The following is a 17,051-nucleotide window of genomic DNA, read 5'->3' on the forward strand; positions in this document are numbered from 1 at the left end:
ATTTTTAAAAGATAACGAATCCATCACCCCCAGAAATTTTCTTGGTAATCCTCTCTCCTACTCATTCCTGTGTCCCTCTCCCATTCCCAGTTAACCACCATTAAGTTTTCTGACACTACCAATTAGTTTGCATTTTCTACAGTTTTACAATAACAGAATCATACCATATGCATTCTTTTTTGCCTGGATTCTTTCACGCAACATAATTATTTTGAAATTCATTCATCTTGTTGCCTGATATCAATAGTACATAAATAGTATTCCATTGTTTATCCAATCACCTGTCGATAAATATATGGGTTGTTTCCAGTTTTTCTTGCTTGTTTAAACTTAATATTGAGAAGTAACATGCCTTTTTTAAAAAAAATAAGGATTGTCCCAGCTTGTGTGGAAATATTTCCTGAATGAAAGTAGGGTCTCCAAGCTGTGACTAACACAAGAATTCTAAATTGGAGAGCTACTTAAATTAGTACCACTTTTGAGTTCCAGAGAGTACTCACTTCACCCTGGGAAAAACTCCTTGAACTGTAGTCCATGTGGCATTTGGTAGGAAGAGGAATCTCCAGTGTGAAGGAGCTGAAGCGGAGCTGGTGAACTCCCCCTCCCTCACTGGCTAAGACACTTTCAGAGAAGCACAATTCAGTAGAGGGTAGAAGTTGCAGAAGTGCCTTGATGAACTTCCAATTTTCTTCCCTCACCTACAAAATGAGGATAATACCACCTCTCTCTGAGGCTATGGATCAAGTGAGCTAATTTATGGGAAACCTTTTTTAAAAATAATAAATCATTGTTTTCAAAAGAGAATTATTTTTATTACCAAGAGGTGATGCCTTTGATGAGAAGGCCCTTCCTTTACCAGAAGCGGTCATGGTTCAAGAAACCAGAGGAAATGAAATTTCAGGTGTGAGCTGTTATAGCATTGTAGATACTGTCAAAAACATAGTAGTTGTTCCAGCTGGGCTCTGTAGAAGGAAATTGGCACATACTGTGTGTCTATAGAGGAGAAGGAAATGGCAATCCACTCCTGTATTCTTGCCTGGGAAACACAGACAGAGGGGCCTGGTGGGCTATGGTCCATAGCCCATGGGACCTAGCGATTAAATCGGAGAAGGAAATGGCAACCCATTCCAGTATTCTTGCCTGGAGAATCCTGTGGACAGAGGAGCCTGGTGGGCTGCTGTCCATGGGGTGGCACAGTGTCGGACATGACTGAAGCGACTTAGCAGCAGCACCAGCAGTGTGTCTATAGGGTGTCAGATACTGGGCAAGGTGCTTCACATTCATCCATCTGTGAACTACCAGCAGCCAGCTTTCCTGGCAGTAGAAGAATAAGAGCTGCAGTCCTGGAGGGGGATTTTGAGCAGTGCATCACAGTATCCAGGGTACACCACACATTAGTTTCTAGCTCCGTGTAGCAAATTACTCTAACAAAGGATTAAAACAACAGTGTGGAGTCCTATCCCAAGGCCACAGGTGCGAGGCTTTGTGTCAGAGACATAGACACAGAGCCCAGAACCAAGGTCACCTCTGAAACTGACTAATCCCCTTGTTCAGTTCAGTTCAGTTCAGTCGCTCAGTCATGTCCGACTCTTTGCGACCCCATGAATTGCAGCATGCCAGGCCTCTCTGTCCATCACCAACTCCCGGAGTCTACCCAAACCCATGTCCATCGAGTCAGTGATGCCATCCAACCATCTCATCCTCTGTTGTCCCCTTCTCCTCTTGTCCCCAATCCTACCCAGCATTAGGGTCTTTTCTAATGAGTCAACTCTTCGCATGAGGTGGCCAAAGTATTGGAGTTTCAGCTTCAACATCAGTCCTTCCAATGAACACCCAGGATTGATCTCCTTTAGGATGGATTGACTGGATCTCCTTGCAGTCCAAGGGACTCTCAAGAGTCTTCTCCAACACCACAGTTCAAAAGCATCAATTCTTCAGTTCTCAGCTTTCTTCACCGTGCAACTCTCACATCCATACATGACCACTGGAAAAACCATAGCCTTGACTAGACGGACCTTTGTTGGCAAAGTGATGTCTCTGCTTTTAAATATGCTATCTAGGTTGGCCATAACCTTCCTTCCAAGGAGTAAGCATCTTTTAATTTCATGGCTGCAGTCACCATCAGCAGTGATTTTGGAGCCCCCAAAAATAAAGCCTGACACTGTTTCCACTGTTTCCCCATCTATTTCCCATGAAGTGATGGGACCAGATGCCATGATCTTAGTTTTCTGAACGTTGAGCTTTTCTCTCCTCTCTCACTTTCATCAAGAGGCTCTTTAGTTCTTCTTCACTCTCTGCCGTAAGGGTGGTGTCATCTGCACATCTGAGGTTATTGATATTTCTCCCAGCAATCTTGATTCCAGCTTGTGTTTCTTCCAGCCCAGTGTTTCTCATGATGTACTCTGCATATAAGTTAAATAAGCAGGGTGACAATATACAGCCTTGACGGACTCCTTTTCCTATTTGGAACCAGTCTGTTGTTCCATGTCCAGTTCTAACTGTTGCTTCCTGACCTGCATACAGATTTCTCAAGAGACAGGTCAGATGGTCTGGTATTCCCATCTCTTTCAGAATTTTCCACAGTTTATTGTGATCCACACAGTCAAAGGCTTTGGCATAGTCAATACAGCAGAAATAGATGTTTTTTTGGAACTCTCTTACTTTTTCGATGATCCAGCGGATATTGGCAATTTGATCTCTGGTTCCTCTGCCTTTTCTAAAACCAGCTTGAGCATCTGGTAGTTCACGGTTCATGTATTGCTGAAGCCTCGCTTGGAGAATTTTGGGCATTACTTTACTAGCATGCGAGATGAGTGCAATTGTGGGGTAGTTTGAGCATTCTTTGGCATTGCCTTTCTTTGGGATTGGAACGAAAACTGACCTTTTCCAGTCCTGTGGCCACTGCTGAGTTTTCCAGATTTGCTGGCATATCGAGTGCAGCACTTTCACAGCATCATCTTTCAGGATTTGAAATAGCTCAACTGGAATTCCATCACCTCCACTAGCTTTGTTCGTAGTGATGCTTTCTAAGGCCCACTTGACTTCACATTCCAGGATGTCTTTGTAACCATTGCCAAAAGCCCCCCTCATCATCGCCAGCCAGCTTCCTGACCCATTAGTCAAAAACACCCACCCCAGTACTCACCCTATATAGCACCCTAACCAAGCATCTGATGCTACCTTTCCAGCAGGAATTTTCTTTCTCTTGAGGCTATGAAAATTGGCTGCTAGCCCACAAAAAGCCTCAGCTCTCCCTTGAGTTAGGCTATTGCTGTAATAGCATCACCCACTCCAATAAACTCTATTCTTCTCTCATTCTGCCTTGTGTCTGAAAATTCTTTTCCAACCTGTGTTCAGACCACCACCACAAACAACTTTCCTGGTGGTCCAGTGGTTTCAGTCTGCCTTCCAATTCAGGGGATTCGGGTTCAATCTCTGGTCAGGGAATTGAGATCCTATATGCCAAGGGGCAACTAAGCCCGCAAGCTGCAACTACTAAGCCCATGCACTGCAACTAAGACCTGATGCAGCCAACAAAAACACACCAAACAACAACAACAACAAACTCATTTATTATCTCATAGTTTCTATGGGTCAAGAGTCTGGGGATGGCTTAGCTGGGTGCCTCCAGCTCAAGGTTGTTAAAAAAATTATTCTTGACGTTTGTTAAAATGTAAAGATTTTATTCAGGACAATTGTGATAGGTGTCAATGCTATTGGAATAGGCAAGAGAGATTGGGCTCAACTCCCAAGTACAACAAAGACAGCTGGGAATTTGTAGCCAACAAGTGGAATGAAGGGGTCAGGGGTTAGAAAAGTTACTCAGAGGAGACATCAAGGGTAGGGGAATTCTTGCTAAGTTAATTGAATAGAATTCTTGCTGAAGAGAGGCTAGGGTGATCAGATAGCATCGGTAAGGGATGAGGAATATAATCAGATAGCAAGGGTGAAGGGATTCTTGCTAAAGTGACCTAGCTGGATCCTTGTTACAACTGAGCTATGCAAGATGGGGCCAAGGTCAAGGCCTAGTCAAGAAGAAAGCCTGGAGGACCTTGACTAGAGTCTGGTCAAGTGGAGAGTCTTTGTCAAGGTCTCTCCTGAAGTTATAGTCAAGCTATTGGCCAAGGCTCTGGTCTTTTCTGGAGGCTTGACTTGGGGAGGGGGGAAATGGTGGAACATATTCAAATGATACTTAAGTAGTAAAATGGTAGGAATTATGGGAGAGGATTCTGGGAAAACATAATGGAGTAGGAAGCCCTAGGAATCTGGCTCCCCAACTAGACAACAATTTCATTGGCAGAATAGTCTGATGTAACTAATTTGGAATTCTGGAATCTGCTGAAGGCTTACAACTTCCACAAGAAAACTTGGAAGGTAAATTGTGTATGGTGTGGCATGCATGCTCAGCTGTGTCTGATTCTTTGTGACCCCATGGACTGTAGCTTGCCAGGCTCCTCTATCCACGGGATTCTCCAGGCAAGAATACTGAAGTGGGTTGCCATTTCCTACTCCAGGGAATCTTCCTGACCCAGGGCTTGAAATCTCTATTTTTAACGAGCCCAGTATATGACTCTGATACTAGAATCCTGGTTTGGGTCTATTTCTTAGAATTGGTATTGGCCAGAGTCAAATATGAATCCTGGAGCCAGACTGTGTTAATTCCAGTTCTACCACTGTAGGCATTGTACACTCTTGGACAAGTAATTTCACTGTCTCAACCTCCCTATCTGTGTAATAGTAGAAAAGGTAGTACCTATCTCATGGATTTATTAGGAGGTCATCTCAAGTATGCAAATTATGTGAAAGCATTTAAAATGAAGCCAGTTACACAGCAAACTCTGTTATTCTTATTCCAGAGCTACAAGCCTTTATCCACAATTCCAAAATTAAAAAATACTAAACATAATCTTTCCTAAAGTTTGGCACGGATCAATTTGACAGCCAAACCTGATTTGAACTGATGGGAGGCTATTGCTAGTCTGTATTTATCCCTTATTCTGTGGGTATTAATAAACAATGAAGAAATATTAAAATTTGTTTATGGAAAAACATCTATTTCTGCTTTATTGACTATGCCAAAGCCTTTGACTGTGTGGATTACCACAAACTGTAGAAAATTCTTAAAGAGATGGGAATACCAGACCACCTGACCTGCCTCTTGAGAAATCTGTATGCAGGTCAGGAAGCAACAGTTAGAACTGGACATGGAACAACAGACTGGTTCCAAATCGGGAAAGGAGTACGTCAAGGCTGTATATTGTCACCGTGATTATTTAACTTATATGCAGAGTACCTCATGAGAAATCCTGGGCTGGATGAAGCACAAGATGGAATCAAGATTGCTGGGAGAAATATCAATAACCTCAGATATGCAAATAGCTAGACTTCCCTGGTGGCTCAAACAGTAAAGCATCTGCCTACAATGCGGGATACCCGGGTTCAATCTCTGGGTTGGGAAGGTCTCCTGGAGAAGGAACCGACAACCCCCTCCAGTATTCTTGCCTGGAAAATCCCACGGACAGAGGAACCTGGTAGGCTACAGTCAATGGGGTCACAAAGAGTCAGACACGACTGAGCGACTTCACTTTCACTTTTTCATGCAGATGACACCACCCTTATGGCAGAAAGGGAAGAAGAACTAAAGAGCCTCTTGATGAAAGTGAAAGAGGAGAGTGAAAAAGTTGGCTTAAAGCTCAACATTCAGAAAACTAAGATCATGACATCTGGTCTTATCACTTCATGGCAAACAGATGGGAAACAATGGAAACAGTGACAGACTTTATTTTTTTGGGCTCCAAAATCACTGCAGATGGTGACTGCAGTCATTTCTACTCCAGAAAAATTAAAAGACACTTACTCCTTGGAAGGAAAGTTATGACCAACCCAGACAGCATATTAAAGAACAGAGACGTTACTTTGCCAACAAAAGTCCATCTAGTCAAGGCTATGGTTTTTCCAGTAGTCATGTATGGATGTGAGAGCTGGACGGTGAAGAAAGCTGAGCGCCGAAGAATTGATGCTTTTGAACAGTGGTGTTGGAGAAGACTCTTGAGAGTCCCTTGGACGGCAAGGAGATCCAACCAGTCCATCCTAAAGGAAATTAGTCCTGAATATTCATTGGAAGGAATGATGTTGAGGCTGAAACTCCAATACTTTGGCCACCTGATGCAAAGAACTGACTCCTTGGAAAAGACCCTGATGCTGGGAAAGATTGAAGGTGGGAGAAGGGGACAACAGAGGGTGAGGTGGTTGGATGGCACCGACTCAATGGACGAGTTTGAGTAAACTCTGGGAGTTGGTGATGGACAGGGAGGCCTGGCGTGCTGCAGTCCATGGGGCTGCAAAGAGTTGGACATGACTGAGCAACTTAACTGAACTTGTCTATGGAATGCTGCTCCACATCCCCATAAGAGGTATAACATAATAAATTATATATTTGTGTATTTCTAAAAATCTGAAATATTCTCAATTTTAAAACACAGGAGTTTCAGAGAAGGAATTGTGAACTATTTTATTATCCTTTGTTGGCCAGAGACCCTGTGTGACAACCAGACAATGTGAGAAAACTCGCCATCTGGTGGTTGCAGTGGAGAACAAACAAAAACAATAAAACAAAATAAACAAAATACCATTATTAATAAGTTCCAATTGTGTAACTTCCAATACTGCATTTATATAAAAAATTGATTACTAAGTTTAAATTGATTACACACTCTAAATTGGAGTCACTAAATTTTTAATCATTTTAAAATTATTATTTATCTTTTGGCCATGTGGTTATGTGGGATCTTAGTTCCCCGACCAGGGATCAAACCCATGCCCCCCTACATTGGCAGTGCAGTCTTAACCATTGGACAGGCAGTGAAATCCCTTAAAATAGTTTAGAATTGCTTTATTGGTTTGCCGAGATTTCCTGATCCCAGATTCTTTACCGTCTGAGCCACCAGGGAAGAAAAAAGCAGTTAATCCATGGTGCCTCAGTGGTAAAGAATCAGCCTGCCTGCCAATGCAGGAGATACAAGTTCAGTCCCTGGGTCAGAAAGATTCCCAGGAGAAGGAAATGGCAACCTACTCCAGTATTCTTGCCTGGAGAATCCCATGGACAGAGAAGCCTGGTGGGCTACAGTCCATTCGGTGACAAAGAATCAGACACGACTGAAGCAACTTAGCATGCATGCACTTAGACTAGAATACTGTTTGATATTTTCTTTTTTTTAGAATGTCATGTATATTTAAAGGTGTGTATTGGAGAAGGCAATGGCAACCCACTCCAGTACTCTTGCCTGGAAAATCCCATGGATGGAGGAGCCTGGTAGGCTACAGTCCATGGGGTCGCCAAGAGTCAGACATGACTGAGCGACTTCACTTTCACTTTTCACTTTCACACTTTGGAGAAGGCAATGGCAACCCACTCCAGTGTTCTTGCCTGGAGAATCCCAGGGACGGGGGAGCCTGGTGGGCTGCCGTCTGTGGGGTCGCACAGAGTCAGACATCACTGAAGCGACTTAGCAGCAGCATTCTGTTTTTTAACTTATTTTTAATTGGAGGATAATTGCTTTACAATATGGTGTTGATTTCTGCCATACATCTACCTACATAAATTGCCTATAGGTATATGTTCCCTTCCTCTTGAACCTCCTTCCCACCTCCCACACCATCCTACCCCTCTTGGTTTTCATAGAGCAGTGGATTTGAGCTCCCTGCATCATACAGCAAATTTCCACTGGCTATCTAATTTTACATATGGTAATGTATAGGTTTTAATGTTATTTTCTGATGCTTTCATTCTCTCATTTTCTGCTGTCACAGAGACTTCCTCTTCTTACCTAACAGAACGCAAGTCATATGCCTTCAGGGGACTTCCCAGGTGGTGCTAGTGGTAAAAAAAACTTGCTTGCCAATGCAGGAGATATAAGAGATGCAGGTTCGACCCCTGGGTCAGGAAGAGCCCCTGGAGGAGGGCATGGCAATCCTCTCCAGTATTCTTGCCTGGAAAATCCCATGCATAGAGGAGCTGGTGGGCTACAGTCCATAGGGTCATAAGTGTCGGACACGACTGAAGCGACTTAGCCGCAGCAGTAAATGCCTTCAGACACATCTTTCCCTTTATCCCTTTATCCCTAACATAACCTTTATGCCTAGGGTCAGCAAAGTTTTTACATTGAGGACTATTCTGGACTTTGTGGGCCATCTGGTTGTGCCTCAACTCTGCCATTGTGAATGAAAGTAGTCATAGACACTACTGAAATTTGAATCCCGCCAGGACTGTCTGAATAAGAATTAGATTTTGAAGAACTACCATCTTTTGAGACACTAGTATGTATATTGCTCGGACAATCAGAGAAAGAATCTGCATAAAATTCACTGAAAAATTCTTCACTAGAAAGTTCATGATGCATCACTTTTGAAAATTTTACAGTAATAATTGTGTTAATAATACACATAAGGTTGGAACAAAAACCTAATGAAGCCAAATGTGAATGATAATGACAATCGCTAAGTAGTATAATGAACCCTTGATCAATTTCAAGCTCTAACAACTTAGCATGGTAATGTTAATTGTATCACTCTCTAAAAACGTATTGATAATGTCTCTGGTCAATAACATTCAGGTAACAAAAGGCGTATTAATATGTCTCTGGTCAATAATGTGTTAAGAAGTATTTTATGGAGAAGTGCTCTAAAATTACTTATATATCTCATTCTTTATTAAATGACTGATTCATTTATATCAGTATAGACGTAGTTTCCTCTTATATTCAGTGCTTTATAAACCATTACTTGGATGCTCAGGTTTTTCCAGATTTGCCCAGTATAAGTCCCTTAAAGATCGGTTTCTGTGTCCTTTTGACATGCAATCATTTTTTGGGTACTTCCTTGCTTTCCTGCTCTTCATGTACTTCTGCACAGCCATAGAATCAGCCATTTCTCCAAAGAGTCCTCACTCCTTTCAGTGGAGACTGTAGTGCTTGAATATGGATGCTAGGAGCATGCACTGCACTGGAGGAAGAGGGGAACTGCTGCTCCAAGGCTCACTTAGTAGACAGAGCCAGGGAATGTTTGTACATAAACCCATTCCCCTATTTCTTTATGTTGAAATTCATGAGTTCACACCCAAACCCTGTACTTCCTATTTAAACTCAACACTAGAGTTTGTTCTAGTCTTTTCCCTTTCTGATTCTAGTAACTCCTCTAAAAATCAGAGAGCTGGCTTCCATTATCCTTGGTATTGTCCTCCCCATCCCAAGTGTAGGGAGACTCCCAGCACTAGGCCACATCCCAGCTCTCACCTACACATCCCAGGCTGGGAACCCATTTGAATGGCAGCCCTACCTAATGTTGAACTGTGGGTAAAGGAAGAGATCCTGGCTTTCACTGATGTATCCCAAATACCTAAAACAGATCCTAGCGCATGGAAAGCAATAAGACACTTGGGAGGAATTAATTTTATAAAACTGCACAGTCAACAGTTCATTTAAATTCTTTATATTCAAATACTTAACTTCAAAATATTTTCCCATAATAATAGATAAACTTTTTATGAAGTTATCAAACCGATTCAGGAAACAGTTTTTTAAAAAGTTTAACTCTAGGCAGTGTGAAGTTTATCTTAATATTTGGATTTATGTGCATGGATAAAACCTTGAAGAACTAAAAACACTCATTTTACCAATCTGCACTGCAAACATCAAAATTGTTTGGGATCAGTTTAATAAAATAGAAAATGTATTACTTTTGAACAATATTAACAGACACACTGTTAAATCAGAAAATATGAAGACCACTTCAGAGATGGATACAGGTATGGTGTGGGGTGGGGATGGGCTAAAGCTTACATAACTTTGGAGGCATTTTTTAAGAATTAGGAACAGGGTCTTATGAAGAGGACTGTGTACCTGAGGAGGCCTGAATTTTAGGCAGCAAGTTGAAGGAACGAAGTTAGAGTGAAAGTGTCCAGGCCCAATGCTGGGCACAGAGCAGAGCAGACACAAAATTTAAGATATTACTGAGGAACTCTGCACCTAGCCTGTTTCTCTACATACTAGGTCTTAAAAACTCTCTTAGATATTGCTAACCGACCCATGACTTGTCTCATCTTGGAAAACAGATTATAAATGAAGGTGTTGTTCAACCAAGAATGACACAGGATTCCAATAAGGTCTTATCATTTTAATTGACTTTAATGATTATTGCTCATCTGCAAGGATTAATATTGCATTCATTAAAAATCATTCAATACAAAATAAACTTGTTCCTCCTAAGTTGCTCTCCACATGCTCCCTCTGATGCCAGACATTTTCCCACAGTGTCCTTTGTTACATGGCTTGACAGAGACGGAGCCCTTACCGAGTATTCCTATGGACACAGTAATAGATATGGGAGCAGGGGGCAGGCCAGAGGGCAGCAGGACCTGAGCCCCTTCCCTCCAGCAGAGCTGACATGATGGATACCATTGTTGGCCAGGTTATCTCCCCTAAAGGATGTGCTGTTCTGATTGGCTGGTTAAATGCCCTGGGAGAAGGGCTTGAACTGTTAGCATCTACAGAGAAGAAAGCATGGTTGCACTGGCAAGGAGTGGGAAGGGGCAGGGTGGGGAGAAAAAGGAAAGAGAAAAAATTTTTGGCAAGATCACTGTCCCCTGATAGGAAGTCACAGGGTGGAAGCTTTCCTTTCTTATAGTTCTGTTTTTAATTAATGCCTGTCTCTCTGATCAATAGCAATAGGGAAATGAAAATTTCTAGTATCTAGCACTAATACCTGACCCAACTTTGAAGGATCACAAGCTAGAACAAGTTGAGGACTTAGAATCCTGGATAATTATGCACTTAAAGCTCATGAGCATGAAGCTCGTCTGACCATGCAGAAATGCTGGTAAGCAGGGTTCTTGACAGGGGAATACATCCTCTCTCTGATCTCTGAGAGCGCCTCTCTGGGGATTCTTACAGAGCATGAGCCAGGACATGCCGATTACTCTATGCACAAACTGCCCTTTGAGGTTTCAGTTCATACATTTTCTGTGTCATGTGTAAATCAAAAGTGGCACTGCTTCTGTAAAACTAAAGTTATATGGGGCCTAATGTCCCAGACCAGTTAAACAGAGCTAATTTCCCTCGCCCTGGCCCAATTTAGCCTTCCTCCTCCCATCCACACCTACCTCCCTTTAAATATTTTAAATTGCAGAAGCACAGCTGATCAGAAATTTACTCTTAAAGAGAGTTCAGTGCTATATACTGACTAATGACTCAAGAAATTTGCTTCCAGCACAAGCTGATGGGCAGAGCTGATAAAATCCGCCATTATGGCCCCAGTTCATTGATGCTATGAACTATGGGCTAGAAACTGGGATTATCAGAGTTTGAAATCAGCACTTCTCTAGACTCGGCTCTGCACTTTTAGCTCCAAAAGTTCAAAAGATAAATTGATAACAACTAATCACTCAAGCAGCTCCCCAATATTAAGACTAAACATTTTTCTTCCTTAAAAAACAAACAAAAAACCCTAAAACAAAAACAGAAATAAATGCTAGGGGACAAAATTCAACTTAACAGAATAGTCTGGTTAAAAACTTGGAAAATGAGAGGGTCTGGTGGGAGTGGAGGAAGGGCTGTACTAAATCCGAGTGGGCCTACTGGATCTTAACAAGCAACACTCACTAGTATACATCTCTGAACCAAACATACCACCTTTACACAGGAAACAGGGCTTGGAACATCTAGGGGAAATTAACATGCACCACCTACATCTAACCTACCTGCCTGGTAGGTACCATCCCTGCTCCTCTGAAGAAGTGAAAGAGCACTGATTCCAGCAGCTGAGAAATGGGCTCTTTTAAGGCAATTTAGACATTGCAGATTGTTCCACATAGATGGTACCTTAGCATCTCCTGTTAATAAGGTACCCAATTAAGACTATTAAGTCCCCAGAAATGGAAAAGAAAGGATCACCTTTCTGGGCTGGGAGAATAAAATCCTTCTTTAGTGACTAGGGTAAGAAACCTTGAATCTCAGTTTCATCTAAAGAGCCATGAAGCAAGCTCCTGTGTGGTCTGTAGAACTTGGATAATGAGATGAAAAAAAACAAGAAAGAAATTATAGGAAAAAAAAAATCAAAAGGAAAGGATTAAGAAGAAAATAAAAGTTATCTTAAAAAATATTTCTTTTAGAATTGTGTGGTTCGTGTGTTCTGGTCCTTGGTAATATGGTCCATTAGTATCTGTAAAGAAAGAGTGACTGGTTAGCACTGTGTCTTCCACATGAGAGTTCCAAGAGAAGAATCAAAAACAGAGAACACTCTCCAGGGTCTTCCCCTGCATAGGCGAGGGATTCCTGCAGTCATTCCCCAGGGACCATTTCTCACTGTGCTTCCACAGGATTTCCAACAATGCCATTTCTAGCTTTCTCTCCTGCTCCCTAATAAGTCAGTGATTTTCAATGTGACAATATGTTAGAGTAATCTGAAGAAGTTTTACAAAATAAGCCTGGGCCCCATTCTAGACTAACTCTATCAGAATCTCTGAGGGGGAGGCTCATGCTCCAAAATTTTAGAAAATGCTGACTTTTTTACATCTACTACTAGATTAATAATTTCTGTTTACTTTTTAGTGTGGGGCAGAGTTCTTGTACATTTCAAAATCAGCTATAATACTATTTAGAAAAGTCTGCTTGGCATAATATCAGGGAGAACATCTTTTCATTTACTTTCCCCCAAGTTACCTGTAATAATTGGGTTTGAATGGCCCATTTTTGTTGAGTCCCAGATATTTTGCTTGGTCATCTGTCAGCTCTGTCAGGTGGGCATCAAATGATGGCAGGTGCAAGCTGGCAACGTACTCATCTAAGAAGAACAAAGCAGCAGGGAGCAGACTCCATTTAAAATACGCCTCTCAGGGCATAACCTCCCATTATTTCATCTGAAGCTTTCTGAGAGAGAGGACAAGGCTTGGAATAACATTGAAAGAATCTAACATGCAATATTTGCCTAATTAAAAAAACCACTCAAAGTTGTCTTTAAAGTATCTTTCATTACAACCAGAACGTATTAAGAAAGCCATTTGCCAGGGTGACAAAATACGGCAACTTGTACTGCCCCATTCTTCTCTGGCAAAGCTTTTGGGTTCACCTCAATGGCCAACATACCACGTACTACTCTCACCTTCCTGCAGCAACTTCCTTGGCTGAATTATAGTCAAATTCTGAATCAAGGTGGATCCTAGTGAGCTCAAAAGAGTTAAGTCATCAACATTTACTTAGGGTAAGATCCATAATGGCCTCAAATCTTTGGATCATGGATTTCTAAGGCAGCTGGCACAACTATATTAGTTTTCCATAGATAAGCTTCTTGGGCTTTTACCTTTATGAATATGAATTAACAACCAAAAAGCAATCTGAGGTAAGCTGCTGGAGGGGACAAGAGCAAGGCAGTTTTCAGCTTTAAGAGGACAGGGGTTTGGGCTGACGAATGAGAGGGGAATTGGCATCATATCTGGAAAGGTGAGGACCTAAAGATGATGCATATGTCGTGTGAATACAGCACAGCTGACCGCTAGAATGACAGGAGACGGTTTATATGTCTCACAGAGGACGGGCAATAAAACCTATGTTTGGTTTCTGTTTCTTCCATTTTGGTCCCGGCCTGTAATCAGTGGGGTTAAGTTCACTAAACTTCATGAACTGCCTGGGATAAGAGCATCCACCCTAAGCCGCTGTGCTCAAACACCTTTACTCATTAGCTGTATCTCTTGCCACAATTTTGCAGTGCATGTAGTCTCACCTTACTGATAAAGAAACTGAGGCTCATGGAGATTAGAACTTGTCCTGAGGTCTGAAAACCATTAAGTGCCAGAAGAGGGATTATAATCCTGGCTCTAAATCCAATGCTTTTCATGATACTCATTTTACCAAACCACGCAACAGTCTAGGGATCAACACAGGTTTCTACTGTTTTCACTCACCCATTTTCTTAGGGAGCAAGTATACATCTTGTTTGTATCGTCCCTCAGGCGCATTATAGAGTTCTATCAGTGCCAAAGCCTAAGGCAGGAAAAGTGGGTCAGAAAACACAAAAACACTTTTTAGGGACATTAAAATAAAACTAGGTCTAACAGGGTCTTGGGGTAAATACTTAGTGAACTACCACAGTGGCAGCATCCAGAACTTTGACTGTAATAAACGCCAGCACACATCATAAGAGGATTTATTGGTGCTTTTGTTTAGTTCCTAATAAAAGAACAGACTAAATACAACTAAGCTGGAACACTGTATTCCTAATGAAAATAGTTAATGCGAAGGAACACAGACATTGACTCTAACTAACGATTATTTTCTATACTGGAGAAAGCCTAAATCTTAACAACTTGTAACTTGAAGAAAACAGGTTGCTAAGAACACAGGAGACCACGCTCTCGCTGGAACTCGGATCTAGGCCTAGATCTAGTCACCTCAGCGCAGGCTAGGCTGATCTTCTGTTACGTACCTGTGTTGTAGCTGTGATGGACAGAACAAAGGTAGGAACCGTGGAGCAGCTCAGATTGAGCAGACGACCCTGAAATGTTGAAACAGAGTCCTAGGGTGAGTTGTGTGATCCCTGTCACATCACGAAAGCCATGCAAATGCAGGAAAGGACTTTATACCCCTCTCAACTCAGCTGGTAGAGGAAGAAGTACAGCTCCAAACCAAATCAGGACTCTAGGTTTTATCTTATTTTCTGTAAGTCCATCAGAGTCTGACACACTAATGAATCAGCTGTGGTCAGGAAGTATTATGTTATTTAGTAAAAAGTAGATACTTTTTGAGTGATTCTATTTTGGGGACCAGACTATATTTGAGAAATATACTTCTATCCAAAGATAGAGCTCAGGGAAAAACAGGCCGAATATGTTTACCCTGCTGCCCCGCCCCCAAGGGTGCTAAGCACACTGCTGTGCTGCCCGAACCCTTCAGTATGTGCACCTCTGCCAGAAGGACGACACGTTTGCCGTCTGGCCAGATGACATGATCCACCTGAGAACGTACTCGCTCCCATGTCAGCTCAGGAGTGCGGAGGCTGGTCTGAAAGGAAGAGAGCGCAGTTGACTGGCTATAATGGAAGAAGGAAAAAAGGCCTAGCAACAGGTAAGAGAAACCTTACCACATCAATTTCTGTGTTTGAGTGGCCCATATTGCATACGATACAACTGTTTTTCATGCGATCCAAATGCTCCCGTGTCACTACATTCTTATTTCCTAAAAGTAAAATAAGAGTAGCTGAGGAAAGAGATCCTGTTGGGGAAAGGTACTGACTGACTTTCAGTTAAAACGTGGGAAAGAGAACTCCTGGCACTAAAGAGCATGTATACACTGTGAGGAAAGAAGTGTGTGCTGCATAACAGCTCTTTAGGTTCAGTTATTTCATTTTAAGATCCAGCAGTACATAAAGACATCAAGAAAAAAGGCTCTTTGTTCCAGAAAATATGTTAAGGTTCTGACTGCTTACTCTAGTTCTCAGACTTTTATGTAGCACACAGGTCTTACCTACTTTATATGAAAGTCAACTAGATCACATCCAAGATTTAACCTCAGAGTTAATACTCTTTCATGTACACCAAAGCACTGCTGGGCTTCCCTGATGGCTCAGACAGTAAAGAAATTCCCTGCAGTGCAGGAGACCTGGGTTCCATCCCTGGGTGGGGAAGATCCCCTAGAGAAGGGAACGGCTATCCACTCCAGTATTCTTGCCTAGAGAATTCCATGGACAGAGGAGTCTAGCAGGTTACAGTCATGGGGTCACAAAGAGTCGGACATGACTGAGTGACTAACACAGAGCTCTGACACTCACCTGTGCAAGTTATTACAACATCAACTTGCCGGATGACTTCATTTAGCTTTACCACCCTGAACCCATCCATGCTGGAAGAAAAGGAAGGAATACTATGAGCAAAAGTGGGACAGAAGCTGGTCACAAAATGAGGCAAATTTGTTTCTGAAGTTAGATCCAGGGCTACCTCACTGGAATGATAAGTGATAAGCTGTGCTAAAATATATACACTGGCCCCTTCAGACTCCCCAAGATTCCATCCAGGAAGGGAAAATACCAAGAAGCTCTATGAATGCCCTATGACTACAATGGAGAGAACAGAGCAATCATAGCTGTCTCCTCCTTTGAGGAATTTTCCCAAGGACTAGTTAATATAATCAATCACAAACTCTTGGAAATACAAAGTACCTGGAGTGAATCTAATGGTATTACCACTCTGTTCTTACCAGGCCTGCAGAGCACAGATGGGGTCAATTTCTGTGATATAGACAATTGCTCCAAGGGCCTTGAGAGCAGCACAGCAGCCCTTTCCTACCTGCAGATGTAAAACAGAAGTCAGGTCCACTAAGGTGTGGGTATTTGGGATGGGTTTCCCTGATGGCTTAGTGGTAAAGGATCCACCTGCAATGCAGGAGATGCAGGTTCGATCCCTGGTTTGTGAGATTCCCCTGGAGTAGGAAATGGCAACGCATTTCAGTACTCTTGCTGGAGAAGGGAATGGCTATTCACTCCTGTACTCTTGCCTGAATATCCCACAGACACAGGAGCCTGGTGGGCTACAGTCCAAAGGGTTGGACACGACTGAGTAACTGAGCACAGCACACACACATTTGGGCAGGTAGGCTCTCTGGGAGATGGGAATTAACCTCCCTCAACCCATCAATCATCTAGCAAATCCTCGCAAAGATGCTCCAATGCAAGCAGAGGAGAAACTGATCCTGATTATATTGTGATCAGAGAAGTGATTTAGCAGACATTTCATAGCAAAGGCTGGAGACTGGGACAGTAAAAGAGATAAAGGAAATACAAGTATCACCATCAGGGAAACAAGACCAAGGAAGAGCAGTTTGGACTGAAGGTTACCTTCAGATTCTTATTCTAGGAAAACTTGATTAACTGTCACTTGAGAAGTATCTAACTCAAGACAGTCTAGCAGCTCAGGAACTTCTGTGGATCACTGTTTATGACAATGAATACAATCTCATCATCTGTTCTAGTTTAGAGGTAATCAACTGTATGTCACTTCAGATTCTACCCTT

At 42.2% G+C, this 17,051-nt stretch overlaps 1 protein-coding gene across 6 annotated transcripts in view; it reads right to left on the minus strand.

Moving 5' to 3' along the window:
* Positions 1–10,162: 10,162 nt before the first annotated feature.
* AHCYL1 (adenosylhomocysteinase like 1) overlaps positions 10,163–17,051 on the minus strand; it is a 40,486-nt gene continuing 33,597 nt past the window's right edge. For 3 of the 6 annotated variants that reach the window (XM_081492811.1, XM_081492812.1, XM_081492808.1), the window contains exons 10-17: positions 16,239–16,327; positions 15,814–15,884; positions 15,127–15,221; positions 14,949–15,047; positions 14,473–14,541; positions 13,952–14,030; positions 12,714–12,834; positions 10,163–12,213 (exon numbers count right to left, since the gene is read on the minus strand). In XM_081492811.1, coding sequence (XP_081348937.1) covers positions 12,207–12,213; positions 12,714–12,834; positions 13,952–14,030; positions 14,473–14,541; positions 14,949–15,047; positions 15,127–15,221; positions 15,814–15,884; positions 16,239–16,327 — 630 coding nt within the window. In that variant the 3' untranslated portion in view covers positions 10,163–12,206. Of the gene's footprint in view, positions 12,214–12,709; positions 12,835–13,951; positions 14,031–14,472; positions 14,542–14,948; positions 15,048–15,126; positions 15,222–15,813; positions 15,885–16,238; positions 16,328–17,051 lie in introns of those variants that run through there. The other 3 variants (XM_081492813.1, XM_081492809.1, XM_081492810.1) reach the window with 2 other exon arrangements.

This window comes from Giraffa tippelskirchi, chromosome 5 (genome assembly GCF_054371585.1).
Source record: "Giraffa tippelskirchi isolate mGirTip1 chromosome 5, T2T-mGirTip1v1.2.pri, whole genome shotgun sequence".
Classification (NCBI taxonomy): domain Eukaryota; kingdom Metazoa; phylum Chordata; class Mammalia; order Artiodactyla; family Giraffidae; genus Giraffa; species Giraffa tippelskirchi.